The sequence below is a fragment of the Polypterus senegalus genome, chromosome 8 (genome assembly GCF_016835505.1).
Source record: "Polypterus senegalus isolate Bchr_013 chromosome 8, ASM1683550v1, whole genome shotgun sequence".
Classification (NCBI taxonomy): domain Eukaryota; kingdom Metazoa; phylum Chordata; class Cladistia; order Polypteriformes; family Polypteridae; genus Polypterus; species Polypterus senegalus.
Window position 1 is genome coordinate 142090350 of NC_053161.1, and position 18672 is coordinate 142109021.

At 35.8% G+C, this 18672-nt stretch overlaps 1 protein-coding gene across 4 annotated transcripts in view; it reads left to right on the top strand.

The window, feature by feature from the left end:
- The window catches only part of tmtc1 (transmembrane O-mannosyltransferase targeting cadherins 1), a 570135-nt gene that overhangs the window by 52277 nt on the left and 499186 nt on the right, over positions 1–18672 (top strand). For 3 of the 4 annotated variants that reach the window (XM_039761862.1, XM_039761863.1, XM_039761865.1), the window contains exon 3: positions 11802–11875. The exons of the other annotated variant lie outside the window; for it this stretch is intronic. In XM_039761862.1, the coding sequence (XP_039617796.1) occupies positions 11802–11875 (74 nt within the window). The remainder of the gene's footprint in view (positions 1–11801; positions 11876–18672) is intronic. 4 annotated transcript variants of the gene reach the window in all.

Genomic DNA, 18672 nt, shown 5'->3' on the forward strand with positions numbered 1-18672 from the left:
TGGTACAATTTTTGCAATAACAATATTTCAAGACTGATTGATATTCTAAAGACTTAAACCTTAAATTTGAGATCAATTGACAAATAACTGGAAGAAGTACATAAACTTAGATAAAGTAGCTATTTTCAAAACAAAGGTAAATTAATGTAAAAGTGATTCATGGCATGCTCTTAAATTAGAATGCCAAAACGTAGATAGTAAATGGAACATAAAGTTTTAATTTTGTATTAGCAAGTTAGGTATAATTGAAAAAAACATAGATTGAGAAAAGTTAAGGAATAAATAGTGAAGAAGTTTTACTATCCTGACTCTCCATCCCATTGACGCAATACAAGTCTTTGATTGATTTCTCTAGCGAAATCCATTATCCCTTTCACCTCAATTCTAACTGATTTATTGAAACACTTGCTTGTAGAAGCTACATAGAAATGTAAGGCATAATTGATCCATATTCATTGAATATCCTTAAAAATTGTAATATCAGTTGTAGCTTTCCTTTCAAACTTTTGGAAAAATTGAAATCTTACCCTTGTTAGAGATTATGGTTTTGTTGTTCATATTGTAAATATGTTTGTTTCTTTTTTGTTTAAAAATATCATGTATTAACAGCTGTTACTGCCCCTTCTCTGTAGTATTTCTCTTTTTACTATCCTACCATGGCACTTATTTCCATTGTTGCTTTGATCAAGCTAATGTTCCTTGCCATGGAATAGTGATATAGTTAGTAAAATTTTAGAGGTTTATTTTGTTCAGGAATGTTGCTTGTTTGAGTGTTTGGTTTCCTCTCCTCTGCTTATAACTGTCATGATTTTTTTTTTTATTTGGAAAAAAATTGAAAATCTTGGGCTAAAATGAAATAAGCACATGATAACATATATGTTAGTTGTTTTTCTAGCTATGCATTCTTAACTGTGGAAATGTTATATCCTTTAATGTTTCGATATCATATATGGTTTGTAAATCTATACAAGCACACTGAGCCTGTTATCAGTGAAGACTACTACATACAAATATGATAATTTTTTTATCAAATCATTTTACCCTTCCTATGTCTGAAAATTGTTTCAGGGCTCTGTAGGCAATGTCTAAAGTGAGTGCAGCTTTAGCAAAAATACTACTCACTTATTTTGTAAATAAAGGGACTGAGAGGCATGGTGCACCCACCTCAGAATTAACAAACTCTTATTGTGCTTTTCACTTCTTTACTTATCTTTTAGGCACAGCTCATAGCCACTTCTTACATTACTTAGGTCTTCAACAGGATCCATTCAGACATTGTATTTTTTGTGGAAAATTCATGACTAGGATAAAGATCCAGTTCTCCAACTTGACTGAGATTAAGTTGACCATTTCTCCCAATCACTCTTTCCTATGTATCTCAATCATTTCTTGTCTTTTAAAAACCCAAATACTCTGAATAATCATTAAGGCCATACATACAGGCATAAATACATATAATTGTCAAAAATGTCCTCACTACAAATTAATTGTTACAGTGAAACTAGCCTCTCATCTATTGTCTAAAAACACTTAGACAGAAAAAAGTCTGTGTACCTATTTAAATAGGTATCCACTAAAAAGGATTTGACTGCCGAAATCTATATATTAATTCCTGGAACTACATAACTGTATGGTCGTGGATGATAAAGAATAACATTTTTGTGTCCTAGACATGCTAAATGCAAATGCCACAAAACCAAAATACATGTAGTTAAAAATTATAGAAGTATAGAAGTGTTCATCTGTGATGAAGATTATCAGTCAGAACACTGCATAACTAATCAAGGCAGGACAAATTTGAATGTATTACAAGAGAAAGATAGACCATTAAATAAGAAAAGAAGAAAGATGCTTCTCATGACTTCACTTTATTATTCATAGTGCAGTTGTGAGAAGTTCCACTGAGACATGAAGATGAATTGGAGCAGAAATATAAAAGAGACATGACTAACTATAATAAATATTGCATTCAATCCTAGAGTCCTCTGAATTTTAAGGTGTACAAATAATTTTTTTCATTGCACTTATTCAACTGTGCAGTCTCATGGAGGTGTAGCACACAGTTGTGTTATTTCATGGTACTTGCACCCTATCTCCTTTGTCTGTTGGCAATCCTTCTGCATGGATTTTGCATATTCTCCGTGTATATGTCTTGCCTTTAGGTCTGCCTACAGATCACATTCAAATGACGTTTCAGGATTTATCCTTTCCTTGCTTCCTCCACTTTCAGGAACCACTTTGGCACTTTCCATCCATTTATTTGAAAGAACAAAAAAGACTATATGGGTATCACAAATGTATTGTAAGATAGTTTAAAATAGGTTACTGTGAATTTGAAGATCTCCTGTTAGAATGCTCTGTAACAGATCTCCCTTTTTAAATTAAGATAACTCAAAATGCATTTAAAATACCTAAAATACATTTGAGATATCTTGAAGTGCAGTTTAAGATACGTTGAATATGCTGGAGCTATTATATCTCAGAATGAATGTGAGCTATCATAATATGCAAATTAATATCTAGGTACAGTATATAAAAAGTAGTTTCAAAATATTCCAAAAAAATATCTTACTCTTTGTTTTCCAAATAATTACAAATCCGTTTTATACTTTCTACATTTTCAGACAAAATGATTTGAGATATCTAAAAATCTGTTGTAAAGTTATTTCGTAATATTTGGAATTTCAAGTGTAGTATCTTAATATACTCTTTGAACTTCTCAGTATAAGCAGAAATGTTTACATTTCTAGGTGTCTTGAACCACGTTTTTAGATAGGTCAAAGTGTGAAAACTACTCCATTGCATTTTAACATACAGGAAATCCCTGGGTTAAGTACGAGATAGGGACTGTAGGTTTGTACTTAAGTTGAATTTGTATGTAAGTCAGAACAGGTACATTATTTTAATAAATGCTGTTGTTGACCGACTGTAACCAAGTGCTCTGCCAATGAATGATGGAGTTTCACCTCTCTGACTTTTTTATTATTTATACTTTACTTTCAATGGTGATGGTCTTTATATTTTTTACTGTATCACCAGCACTTGCATCAGATCTGTGTTTCAGAGACAATCTTGAAGGGTGAAGACAAAAGGTTAAGATGAGCTCTTCTGCATAGCACTGTACACGCTATCGCAGCAGGAAGGCACCCATCATCAATACATCTGATGTACTGACAAGAGACAACTTCCTGCTATGTGTATAACAGCACAAGCAGGCTTGCTATTGAAACTGAGTGGGGCGGCGAGGGGGGGTTCATCACCCGCCCATTACATAGTCACCTCCATTAGAGAATGAACACGGTGTGGCCAAAGGCAGGTAGTGAAACACCCCCCTCCGCTCCATTCAGCCTGCGTCCAGTCAGGAGCAGTAGCTGTGGTAGTGTGGTGGGCGGGCAGCGAACTGCCCCATCAAGCCTCCGCCCTACACACCAGCGATAGCTGTGGCCCAGGTGACTATGGACCATGGGTCACTGCTTGCCGCCGGGAGCCGCCTGAGGGACACTACACTGCGCGAGCAGTGAAATCGCCCTCCTCCAGCCTCCGTCCAGCCACCACGCAGTGTCCCCAGGCTGAAGATCACAGAGCAACAGTTATTGAGGCGCATGCATCGCAGCTGCGGGCCCATTTGTAACTCGTAGGATGGATGTCCGTAACTTGGGAACTACAGTGGAACCTTGGTTTGCAAGCATAATTCATTTCGGAAACGTGCTCACAGTCCAAAACACTCGTATATCAAAGTGAATTTCCCCATAAGAAATAATGGAAACTCAGATGATTCGTTCCACAACCCAAAACTATTCATATAAAAATGATTAATCTATACTAATAAAAGGCAAAGCCCTCACTGACTGACTGACTGACTGACTCACTGACTCATCACTAATTCTCCAACTTCCCGTGTGGGTGGAAGGCTGAAATTTGGCAGGCTCATTCCTTACAGCTTCCTTACAAAATTGGGCAGGTTTCATTTCGAAATTCTACATAATGGTCATAACTACTGTAGAAGCTATTTTTCTCCATTTACTGTAATGGAGTTGAGCTCGAAAGCCTCCCACGTAATCACGCAGTACGTAGAAAACCAGGAAGAGCTCCAAAAAGCGCCTGAAGAAAACATGCATTATATAATTAAGGCAGCAGTGAAACAATTAGAAGCGAGCAAGTAACATATAAATCCATATTCAGCGGCTCACGTGAACTGACGCATCCCCTTGGTTTGAGACGTATGAAAAAATATGCGGTTAACGCAGAAAGACAGATCACCAATTGAAGCTTTATGAATAATGGATACTTTATTCGCGATCAATGATTGTTATATCTATATATATATATATATGTGTGTGTGTGTATATTTATATATGTAGATATGTATGTATATATATATGTTTATATGTGTGTGTGTATATGTATATATGTAGATATGTATGTATATATATGTTTATGTGTGTGTGTGTGTGTATATGTTGTGAACCCGGCCCGGACACAGACAGGCGGACATGTTGTTAAAACACCACCACACGTTTGTTTAGACAATATTTACAATTACTGGTCACAAAGACCCCAGTTTATTAGTCACTCAGACCCCAGTCAGTGCACAAACCCCAAAGTCACAGTCCTGGCCACAATGCCTTTCTTCGGGCCGCCTCCACAGCTCTCCTGAGATTCGTCCTTCCTCCTCCCGACTCCAGCCTCGAATGAATGGAGACGGCCCCTTTTATATGGTTCCCGGATGAGCACCAGGTGTTCCCGGCATTCCTCCTCCGGCTGTCCTCCCGGCTGCTCTCCGGGCGCCGTCCTAAATCTTTCGGTCCCCAAGGCATTGGGGCGCCTCCTGGCGGTGACCACGGGCCCCTACAGGGTGGAGCTTCCATGCCCTGTACCCGTGGCCCCAGAGCAACCCGGAAGGCAACCCCCACGTGATCCAGGGTGGGCACAGACCCACACTCGGTCCCTCATGACGTCCCAGCCGGGTCATGGCCCCTGGCATCCCTGACAATGTATATATGTAGATATGTATGTATATATATGTTTATATATATGTGTGTATGTATATATATATGTATTTGTGTGTATATATGTGTGTGTATGTATATGTATGTGTGTATATGTAGATATGTATATATATATGTGTATATGTGTATATGTATGGATATGTATATATATGTTTATATGTGTGTGTGTGTGTGTGTTTATATATATATATATATGACAGCAACACTCATCACTCATAATAGTGACAAAACAATTACATTGACAATCATGTTACGTTATTTTCAAAATGTTTCCTTTTCTTTTTCATTACTTCTTTAACACACTACTTCTCCGCTGCGAAGCGCGGGTATTTTGCTAGTACAAAATATAAAGTAAAAATACATAAAACAAATGAACCTGCACTTTTCCTTTAAAAAGAATCATGGCTGGTGTGAGTGAGTTTCTAAACTTTTGTGGGATTCCACCCAACGGGACGACACGCGGAAGAGTGTCCCAAAGCAATCGCAGTCTCCCAGCGCTGTAGCAGTTCGCCATATAAGCGTATCCAAAAAGATCGCGGACATGCTATAAGCGCCTGAATTTGATCTGAATACAAACAATAAAGAAGTCATAAGAGTTTTGTTTTTTGTTTTTTTTTGGCAACAGACAAACAGCTACACTCAACCTGATTCCATACATTTTTGGTGTCTTTTTTCATTTTGTCAGTTCTCAAAACGTTTTGGTAGAATGGAACACTATGAAACAGAGTTTGAGATTAATAAATAGTGAAAGAGCTATATTTTGTGATGCTCTGCATATTGTTGGTCCAGCAGTGTTTTAATGAAAAAAATTTTGCTTGAGAAAATCTGTTCGGATACTTATATTATGAACAATAATACAAATGATAGAATAATGCAGTATAGTATTAAGCAATATTCAAGACTTTTTATTGTGGACAGTACAGAACAATTTATAAGAGAAGGCCAATGATTGTGGTGAAGAATGATATGAAACAGTGGTTCACAAACTCAGTCCTGCGTACCCCATTTGTCTGTAGTAAAGCAAAGTGCAATGATTTTTACTTTTATTAGACACTAGCAAAATACCCCCGCTTCACAGCGGAGAAGTAGTGTGTTAAAGAAGTAATGAAAAAGAAAAGGAAACATTTTGAAAATAACGTAACATGATTGTCAATGTAATTGTTTTGTCATTGTTGTGAGTGATGAGTGTTGCTGTCATATATATATATATATATATATATATATATATATATATATATATATATATATACATACATATATATATATATATACATATATACACATACATCCACATATATATATACATACATACATATCTACATATATACATATACACACACACACATATAAACATATATATATACATACATATCTACATATATACATATGTACACACACACACACACACACACACACACACACATATATATATATGGGGGTGCCAGAATCCATGAAGGAAGAAAAATGAAAAACATTATTTGTACAAAATCTTAATTTATTTATCCATTCCTAAATAATTAAATGGGCAGGCTATTTCAGTATCAGTGCAATACGCTGCTTGTTAAAACGGATGACTCCCGCTCTTACGTGCAAGTCTGCGTGGATATTATGAACTATCGTTTCTGTTCAAGTTCTATTTAAATTTTAAATAGAAGGAATTTTTATTTAGTCGACAGAATATTATTCGGAATAAATCAACTCAAACCTTAAATAACTTATAATATTTTGCTCTCCATAAAAATATATCCTCTCTAAATTATACAAGTTAGAAATAAAGTAAACGTTAAAAGAACAAACATTCAAATTTCTTTACTCTTATGTAATTTTATATAAAAAATAAACTTAAATTTTAAATATCCCAAAAGATTTTGCTCTCCATAAAAATATATCCTGTCAAAATTATACAAATTCAAATATGAACATGGTGCATAACAAAACCTGGAAATATAAATAAAATGTGTTCTTTTCAGCAATAACAAATCAAATCATTCAGTTGTCTTTGCTCTTATGTCATTTTATCAGAGCTGGACGCCTGGCATCTTTTTTTGGCAACAGGTTCGTTTATGTTTGGTGTGAGGTTTTGTGTTGTGGAGATTCTCAGGATGGACTGCAGGTGCTCATCAGTGAGGCGACTCCTGTGTGCTGTTTTGTTAGTCTTCATGACTGAGAAGAGCTTCTCACACAGATATGTGCTACCAAACATGCACAAGGTTCGAGCCGCATGTAGACGGAGCTGGAGCATTTGTGCGGGAATGGAGTGAATAAACTGTGCGGGCCCTGCAGTATCGTACTTTGCCTTCAGTGTGCCATTACACTGCAGCTCAATCACCTCCATCTGAATCTGCACAGGTGCAGTTTCCACATCGACGGCAAATGGGTTGCGAAACAACTCAAAATTCTTTTTTTGTTCTTCAAAGTCACCAAAGCGCCGTGCGAACTCAGTGCACAGTGCGCTCAGTTTATCAGCAAAATGCGTATTTGGGAACACCGTTGTGCCGACTTGGTTCAACATTACTTGGCAACAGGGAAAGTGGGGCAAGTTGCACTGGTGCATTTGTGTCTCCCATAAAAGTAGCTTCACTTGAAATCACTTTGTGATTTTGCACGGTAAAACGTCTGCTGAAGTGTCAGATTCTTCTTTAACTCTTCTGCTTTCTGTATCTTGTGCATTGCATTCAGGTCTTTCAGGTTATCTTGATGTTTTGTCTCATAGTGCCGTCTTAGATTAAATTCTGTAATTACAGCCACATTAGCTCCACAAATGAGACACACGGGTTTACCGGCAATGTCAGTAAACATATACTCAGCCTCCCATCGGTTTTAAAGGCTCTATGTTCAGAATCACCTTTTCTCTTGGCATCGTGTGGGCTAGCTTCGCAATAACTTGCAGCATCATAAGCTAGACTTGATTAACGCGTAAGTGTTCGCAAGGCAGCTGAAGCGCTGCATTATGGGATCTGTAGTTTATTGTGTTACCAGTGCTTCATCTCCCCGGGCCATTAATAACAATAATACAGTATATAAAATGATCTCGGCCGGATTTAATTACACGCGGGCCGGATGTGGCCCGTGGGCCTTGAGTTTGACACATATGGACTAAATAGAACTTGAAAAGATATATTTTTTCGAATGTGATCGCGCAATTCAGATCGAGTTGAGCGCACTACAGTACATCGAGCCCGCGTGCTATTGTGGTTTTGCCTGTGTGCCTCAATAAGTTACCCTCCCCTCGCTCTTTCTTTTTTAACGTTCATCTAATGAATACACTGAGTATGGCTTTACCAAAACAATCATTGATCGCAAATAAAGTATCCATTATTCATGAAGCTTCAAATGGTGATCTGTCTTGTTGCGTTAACAGCATATTTTTTCATACGTCTCAAACCAAGGGGATGCGAAGTTAAAATGAATAAAAATGCGTGCGTACATACTCAGTGCATCCCCTCTTGGGAATCGAGCCTCGGACGTTGGCGCTAGAGGCGAAGCCTCTACTATTGCGCCACAGTGTGTGGTTTATCTATTTGAACGTAGCAGTGTAATTCGTTTTTTTTTTTTCAGCACTCTTTGGAATTGTTGCTTTTTGTCTTCGCACTGCGTCAGTTCACGTGAGCCACTGAATATGGTTTTATATGTCACTCGCTCGCTTCTAATTGTTTCGCTGCCTTCTTAATTGTATAATGAATGTTTTCTTAAGCGCTTTTTGGAGCTCTTCCTGGTTTTCTACGTAATGCGTAATTACGTGGGAGGCGTGATGACGTCACACGAAACTCCGCCCCCCGCGGCTTTCAAGCTCAACTCCATTACAGTAAATGGAGAAAAATAACTTCTAGTTATGACCATTATGTGTAGAATTTCGAAATGAAACCTGCCCAACTTTTGTAAGGAAGCTGTAAGGAATGATCCTGCCAAAGTTCAGCCTTCTACCTACACGGCAAGTTGGAGAATTAGTGATGAGTCAGTGAGTCAGTCAGTCAGTCAGTAAGGGTTTTGCCTTTTATTAGTATAGATTTAGAAATATTTGTATTTTTGCTATAGCTTTACTAGCTTAACAGCACAGAATACTGAAAGGCAATAACTACTTTAGCGTCAGACCCACTAATGTTATTTATTAATAAATAACTAGCCAACCCGCGCCATACTATACGCCGCATAATCAGGCCGGTTTTTTAATGATTTTTAAGCACAGGGAGAAAATTAACATTTGAAAAATCGGAAATGTAATAAATCAGCAAGAAAAGCAACATTGTAACAATGCACGGAACGAACCAACACACAATCGTCCGTGCGGCGCTCAGACGCGGAGGGTGGAACGGGAGGAGAGGAGAAGGACGTCCACTCCGCTGCCTCCGTCATGCTAGTCTTCTGATTTCTTGTCCAGTATGCAATGCCTGCTCATGTGCCCACCTCCAACTCGTCACTCGAGTCGTTGTCGTCTTTGCACAGTCCAGATGCAGCTGTGACTCATGTAGACTTTTCATTGCTCTGTGCAGTTTTGGCTGCCTTTCTATATATAATCAACCAAGACACCCGACCATGGTGGTAACAAGGTGGGAGGGGGGTGTGTACAAAGTGCAGGAGCATCTAAGAAGACGCATGTTTGTTGTGGATGCGAATTGCTGTATGTAGCGTGTAAAACAGTTTGCTATGGTGCATGCGGCCGTGCGTCGTAACCGAAAACTCGGTTTTTAAAGACTGGTTACTTCATTGTGTATACGACTGTAGGTGAATGAAAAAATGTAACTCTGGAGAGGGCAACATACAATACAGCATTTTACATGCTGCATACGCGATTCACATTTGCAACAAATTGTTTTACATGCTGCATTTACATCCGCGACAAATGTGAATCTTCTTAGATGGTGCTGTCATGTACACCCACGCTCTCGAAGCACACACACTGCCTGGTCATGTGCCCGCTCGCAAGAGCAACTAACAGAGACTCGCCCACCAACTGTAAGACCATGGGATACCCCTCGCAAACTGCTCTACACGCCGCATACAGCGATTCACAGCCATGACATGATTCTTCTTAGATGGTCCTGTCGCGTCCACCCTCGCACTCAAAGCATACACACTCTCTGGTCATGTGCCCAGTCACAAGAGCAACTGTCAGAGACCCAGCCACCGAGTCTAAGACCATGGGAAACCCCTCGGAAACTGTTTTACACGCTGCTATCCGCGACAAACAAACTGTTTTACACGGCGCATACAGCGATTTACATCCGTGACAAACATGCCTCCTCTTAGATAGTCATGCTGCGTCGTGTGGTGCCTCTGTGTCAACCGGTCAGGCACAGAGAAGGTCAGCTGCTGAGAGAGCATCTCGACTGTTGCAGGGCCTGCATTGGTGAAGCAGGTGAGACGGTAATGAAACAGAGGCACAGGGCTTATTGGTTTTTAAAGACAGCTTCCTTCATTGTGTTTTAACCTCAGTTTTAAAGGATTGTTTTAAGGATCCCATGGGATACCCCTCGCAAACTGTTTTACATACTGCATATAGGGATTCACTTCCACGAGAAACATGCCTCTATGAACAGTCAACGTGGCTCAAAGCAGCATGTGGACTCTATGACAGACGAACATAAATGACGCCGTTTTTCCTGTGTCGTCGCGTCCGAGTTGGTGGGCGTGGTTCTACGAGTTGTCGTCGTATCCAATGGTCTTAGAGTTGGTAGCCGTGGCTCCTTCCTGCGTGCGCCATGGGCGTCTCACTTATCGGCTTAGTGAATCCACGCCCCTTCCGGCGTGCTTTCCATGGTTGTCTTGCCTTAGTGAATTATATATATAGATGGATTAAATAAGCAGAACACTTGGTAAAGAAGAATGAAGATTGTGATGATGATGAAAATCATAAAAGCCAATTTAAAAAAGCAGAACAAACTTTAGATTATATTCATATATGTACATTCTTTGTACATTCTCATAAAGTCTTTGTTTTGTAATTTCTAAGTTGACCCCAAAACATACAAACTGGGGAATAAAAGATTGGTATTTAGGAGTCCAGTTAAAGACAACCTTAGTTAGAAAAAAAACCTGCAGTCATTTGATAAAATTTGAGAACCACTGGTTTAGAAAGTACATGCAACTTGATCTGATGTCAAAAGAAAAAGGTCATAGAAAAGGGGAAAAATTAGCAAGAGTAAACAGGTAAAACACTTCTGAGGAGGCAGTACAGAAAAGATGGAGGCAGTTGCAGCATTAGGAATGCTAAATGAATAAATGCATTTATTGATTATTTGTAAGGTAATGTTCAAAAGCTCTAGAGCACATTCTTACCAGTCTGGAATTTAATACTGTTGCAATATATTGGTTTCTTTAATTTACCACATGTATTATGCTCTCTATTGAGTTTGTTTTTTTAAGTTTTTATACCAACTAGGCTAAAGTGTTTTTCTTATTATTGTAATATGTTTAGATAAATCTGTATCTATGATAAAAAGTGTATAAATGCCAATTTGCCTTCTTAATTTCAGGGTCTACTACTAATACATTATGCAAGTAGTCACTTAAATAATATAATCGTCTTTTTTAAGTTGCTGGCAAATGTTCTTTATTTTCACATTTAATATGGGTTGAGTAGAAGAAATTATGTGAGCTTCTGTTATACTAAAATATAGCAAAATAAGACAGGACTTAATAGTATTTGTGTAATTACTATTTATTTTTTAAAGCAAATGTTAGTATACCATACTGCTTGTGTCTAACATTTGACCTGTTTTAACAGATTTTTGTGCCAGAATTGAATTGCTGACATTCCAGCAGATATGTACATGTGTTTTTATTTTGTTCCAGGTATCAGGAATTGTTGGTAGAGCAGATGTTCTGGCTTGTCTGTTATTTCTCATGACTTTTCTATGCTACATACGGTAAGCTACATGTGTTATATTTTACCTGAGGTTCCTCCCCTGGCTGGGGTTCAGTTCCTTGTTTTATGGCCTTTTTGTTCTTTTTATGTCTCATTTATTTAAGCTAATGTTAATTTTGTTAAATAGCTTCTTTGTTGTCTATGCTTGTGTTATGTGGTAGGGCCACCTGCCAGTCACCTCCAGGGACTAATCTCAGCTATGTAAAGGCGTGGGTTTCCCACAGTTCCTGATGGTTCATTCAAATGTGTTAGGGAGTCAGCTAGTTTACTTGTGTTTTTAAAGTGCTTGTGCTTTGTGATATCTCTTAATTTTTTGACTTTCTACTGTTTTTTAACCATTTTCTGGATTTCTGTATTGGGACTTTGCTTGCATTGGTTTGCCTAATTGTTTGGGGCAAATTATTTTGCTTTGCTTGATCCTCATTGTTATTGAAGACAATTTTTGAAGAATACTGTAATTTCTTTTATTGTAATGTAAATTAATATTATGTTTGCCCTTACATCTAGGTTTTTTTTAATGGGTTTTCCTAAATTGCTTGTGAATTATTGGGACCCTGAAGCAGCATAACAGCATTCTTCTTTTTATGTTTTTGTTTTGTTTATGTTTTACATTTTCTAGTATGGTAATGGAATTGCAAATTTGTTGTTCTTCATTTTCAATGTGTTTGATTTGAATTTTGGTGCTGGTTTTTGTTTTTACGTCTGGTAAAAAATGTCAAAATCATTCATTCATCCTTTTTCAAACACAGACCAATTCATACTCTCGCAGGTAGCTCAGTCAAGGATGGCAATATCAAAACAAGACAAGAACCATCTGTAGACAATGGAAAAAACATTATTGTTATAATATTTTTGAATATTATTGTTAATGGTAGTAAGTTTTTTTCTTATTCTACTTTATATAACCATTATTTAACCTAATCTATTTCAAAATAAACACAATATACACATCACAATAATACACTCCCATATTAAAGGTAAATAAATCTATTTAGTTCCAAAGTTCCATTTACTGAACCTGAATAATCTATTTTTGGGATTGTAGGGAAACATCTGTGGATAGCATGGAAGCCCATTGGAGTTCACAAACACAAACATACTTGCTAATTTACACCCAACATTGGATCCTTTGACGAGGCCCTAATTCTAAATTTGCTTTTCATTGGCAAATTATTAAAGATGTTGATTTTTTTTTTGTAATTTACCATACGCATGTGCTTCACTTGCTGATAGCATTTATTTTGAGGATGAACTTCTGGTGAAAGAAGGTATTTTATGTCAGGCTGTTGTGCTGCAAAAGTACAGTCTCTTGTCATTACTTCTAAGCCAAAGCTTTAAGGCAAACCATAGGTTATTTTTTTTGCCTACACAATTTTCATGGATTCCTTTCAATAAAAGACCATGGTTTATAGAAATGTTGTAGATTTTATTTGTATTTTTCATTTTGCTTTCATATTGTCAGAGCTAAGTGTAGTTTTATGGGAGCAATGCGAAGAATTGAGGTACTTGGTCCTTTTTTTCATTTGTTGGCGTTGTTCAGAAAATGCTTGTTTTTAAAATGAGTAGATGTGAAACTAATAAAAGAACTACCAGTATTATATGGGAGCATAGGCAATTAAGTGATGTCTTGATACTAGAATTTCAATACTCAATACCAGTAACAGTGAAATATCACTATACTCGAGACCTTTTTGATACCACAGCAAAAACTAAAATCCAGTTTGGGGACTTTTTATTCAAAGTACCCCCATTATTCAAGTAACCATTGTTGTGCCTTTTTCTTGTGATAGAATATAAAATATATAAATGCTGATACTAATAGCAACTTTAAAATAGTGGTTTACCCATCATGTAGTTGCCTAATTATCATTTAAGTCAGCTAGTATTGGCTTTTATAAATAATAAGATACAACACAGGGCTTGGATTTTAATTTGTGTTAGACATCATGATTCCTGCTCCTTTTGTGTGGCATAACAAGTTGGGGAAACTTTAAAAGGATGATATTATTATTGACTACCTTATTTATATTGTCATGTGCACTTTCCAAATGTATTCTCTCACATTTTCTCTCATACTGCTTAAAATCAATACTAATAAAAAAACAAAACATCATCATATCTGTATGTTTTAATTAGCAAATTCTACGATAATTCAATATATTTAAACTTCATTACACTCTTTAAAGGAGTTTGTGTAACAACATGCTTTTGAAATCTACTTTGTTAGAGAATCCCTCTGTTAGGTATGTTACATTTGCTATTGTAACATTTATACAATTTATATTTGCATCATTAGCCAATTAACAACTGACTAAATTGTAACATTTATTCGATGACTCAAATTGATTCATCTTTCAAATGTCACAAAATTTTGTCCTTCTTTTACTAATCTGCTATTTCAGTACTCCTGTAAAACACCCTTTGTTGTGCTGTTTTCAGAGTATCTTATATGACTGAAAAGACATTTTTGTTATTCTAATCCAAAATTAGAATATTAACTGGACCTGCAGCTTAACTGGTTATATTTGCAATGTACTTTTCAAATACAGGACATTTGCACTTTTCATTATGTTTGTCACATTTTAGGAATTATGCTTAATAAACATTAGTTTGGCTTAAGAACCCAAACAAGCCACTCAGATTTAATGTTTGTATATTCAATGAAGTATGCTGTTTTTCCCATCCTGCTAACTAGCATAATCACAGTACTTTGTGCAAACTGAATTTTATTCTGGCATTAACAAAAGCTCCAAAGCTGTGAAATAATCTTCCATATCTATTCGAACTTCACCCATCTACTTGTATTTAGATGTCTTTTGAAAATGCACCTTTTCATTAAATATTTTGGAACTGCTCAATTTCTGTCCTGCAGGGTAGCTGCTGTTGCAGTGAGGAGTTTTGAATGCTGTTTTTTATCTTAGTCTATCTGCAGGTAAAATTATGAAGTAGTTTTATTCCTTGTGCTCACTGTTTTAACTTGTTCTCTGTTGCTTTTGATACCTGTGTCTTCATTCTTATATGTCTTATAACTTTGTAAATCATCTTGGATAAACGTGTCTTCTAAATAAAAAATAATACTTTCATTGCCAGTGTAGACAAGCCAAATAGTCACATTGTCTGAAACTTGTTTCAGTTTTTATTTGCTACAATTGTTGTTAGTCCAGCCAGTGTGAAGTCTCCCACAGTCCTATATGCTTAACAGTAAGTGGTTTCCTCACAAGCATGACCTGTATAAACTGATTACAAAATGAATAATTGCTCAGACAGACATTTGTAGACACTCTCCTTATTACTATCACAGAATGAATGCAAAGACTCCATTTCTTTATTGGAACAATGTAGGACACAGTGCTAAAAATTGATTAATTTTGCCATCATTTTGTCTCATTTTACAACTTCACAACACTACAAGTTGAACAATTAAAACTCTCAACTGATCGGTTATATCACTGTGCTCTCGAAGAACCCAGAAATCAATTCCTGAAGTAATTCTGTAATGGAGTAAAAGATATAATAATGAATGCATATGTGTATGTTTGTTATGTTTGTTCTTTTTTTAACAATATAATAAACATGATTTTCACAGTAGTGGTCTGAAATTCTCCTCCATCAAACATAAACCATTTCTAAACAAGAGTTCTGCTATTTTTCTTTTCCACATGTGTTAATGCAGTGCTGTGGGATTACCTGTGTGAGTCATTTTCAAATGTAGTTTCTACTCACATTTTTCTCACATATTATTCTAGAGTAACGTCTCACCTTGTAGTCACTTATCAGTATGGAAGGACTTTAAAAGAGTTAGTGCCATTATATTTTCAGAATTTTGTCATCAGCTTGGTACCAAAGTGGCATCAACTTGGCACCAAAGTATACGTTCTTGTGATTTCCCTACAGGCAAGGGTCACTGTCAAAGAAACAAAGCAGACCTATCGTTAGAGCCAAAACATAAAAACCAATGTCAAAATCAAAGTCCTAACACTAAAGTCTTCTTGTAAATTACTTTTTCTTTTCAATGCACTAAAAAGAAAAATTTGCAAAGAAAAATGAATTACTCTGATGCTTGCATAGTGAATGATACACACTGCAATATCAAATAAGGTCCACATATTGACATGATATGCTATGATGAAGTTCGACATCGGAAATGTTAATGACTGCACAGACCAAAACAGTCAAAGATGAGTTTTCATTAAAAAATGAGTATTTAAATAGACCCTAAAACATGAAGATGAAATTGGGGTCAAAAAGATTAAATGAGAAGGACAAGAGTCTGAAAGACAATTCATTCATTGGCCAGAATGAAAGACAAGAATGAAAGTCAGTTAACCGAATCGAGTCAAAACCAAGAAGTCATACTCGTATGGTAAACCACATGCAAAGTTCTGACATCTGGAAATGTATGACACTGACCTTTATCCCATTCCGGCAATGAAGTCATGCTACGCATGCCTCTGATAATTAAGTTTAGTAACTGCACAACAAAAATGGAAACATTTATTCATACTGAATATTGCATTGCAGGAAAATGAATGCAAAAAGAAACATACATAAGAATGTATTAATGGTTAAAAAATGAATGAATTGCATGACTGCAGAAAACTCTGAAATGACAGCTTAACAATTGTTTTGAGCCCAAGAAACAACGGCAAAAAAAAATAAATCATGACAGTGATGGGCACCATCAGTATAAACAGTACAGCTATGGCTATCAGGTACAACCATAAAATAGTGGTACTCACCATAAAACAATTTTCCAAGGTGGCGTTAATTTGACATCACCATCTGAACAAGAAAATGTATAAATATTAAAACACACATATACACACACAATCCAGAAAACAAAAAAAAAAAAGAAAAAAATGCATCAGTTGATGACATGACAAACACAGATTCACTATATTATAAATATTATAATTATTATTGTTATATATCTGTGACCTAATTTAGACAAAAATAAGTTAGAGAAGAAATCATTATTACAATTTAATGAGTGTTATAATGCTAAGAATTTTTCAACACCTTGGCTTGACAAGTATGTTTTTATACCTACAACCTGAAAAAGCTCTTGCTGGTTTGTACTTACAAGTCTTCTAGTTTAGATTAATAGCAGCTTTTTTCCTCACTGATGATGCTGTAGCTATAGGAGGCCACTTATTGATGTCAGCCGCCATCTGGAATCTGGTAAATTGACAGAAGCAACCAATTTAGCTTGTTGACTAATATAAGACACCATCAGTGTGCCTTCTGAGCAAATCATGAAAAGAACATTTTTTCTTGTTATACTTTAGAAGATACTATTCTTAATTACAGTTACTTTTTCATATTAACAATTTTATGTGTTTGTTTGTTTTTTGACATTTTCCACGCCTCAATTCAGGATTGAAGGGAACCAGTGGCTTTATAATTGAAATAAAACATTTAAATAAATCACTGTATTATAACATCAGAAAATACCAGACTAAATGCAATAATACCATAGCATATATATGTGTGCATATATATATATATATATATATATATATATATATATATATATATATATATATATATATATATATATATATATATATATGTGTGTATATATATATATATATATATATATGTGTATATATATATATATATATATATATATATATATATATATATATATATATATATATATATATATATATATATATATATACATACACACACAGTATAGTGCAATGACAAAGTATTTGTGTCCGTTTTAGTGCATTATTTAATAGTATTTGGACAGGTCTGTCCAAATATTATAATACTATATGATGTAGCATCTTGGAGACATCATAATGCGCCAAAGTTTTTTAATCATTATTTAATTTGTTTGGTGTTCAAAATGTTCTCTTACCGATGAGAAATTTGCTCTTCTCTAGTGAATGCAACCCACCTAAATGGATAATTATGTTCAACAGAATACTTTTTTGGGATAAAATTCTGGTCTTTTTTTTAAGCCAGCCTTTTCCAATTTAAATGTAATCTTGACATATATCAATCATAGCTACAGTTTCCACACAAACACTACAGAGTCACAAAACTTATTTAAAAAATTCGGATGTGAACGTCAGTGGGCTTTGTGCCCTAGAAACCTAGTTACCAGAACTATTCTATAACATTTACCACTCTGATGCTGATCTTTCTGATCATAAAATAGGTCATTACGATAGCAATTGATGAGAAGAATTCATAATTAATTGCAGAATTATGGTATTTGAGAGTTCCTCTAGTGTGCCTATTTCTTTTACATGATTTAGTTCAAAAACTAATCAGCACATTGTCATCTCATAACAGACTTAATTTTTGAGTTTGGTATTTTACTGCACCAGCTGTTTTAGTTCTAGACTGTCCTCAAGAAACTGTAAGGCACAGACACACACGCATCATTGAGATCAATGTTTTCGGTACTGGGGACCCTAAAACATCGAGATCCATTAAAAAGCGGAGATTGACATTTTTGATGAATCTAAAACTTTTGTTCCTACCCCATGGATGATAAGTTATGGTAGTGGGGTGAGGGGCACAAAGCAAAAAATCCAGTAAACTCTAGAAAATAGATATTCTTTAAATCTCTTAATCTGAAAATAATTACAAAGCCAATCCATTTTGTCTAAGCAGAGGAAAAGTGGGACTGTTTTTCATTTTTTCAATAGTGGCTGTTCTATGAAAGTCCCTGTAAGAACAAGCAGTAAAAATTTCCCAACAAAATCAAAAAAGAACTCTGTAGATCTGTTTCCTGTCAGCTAAAAAAAATATTATATGACTCCATATACAGAAAGAAAA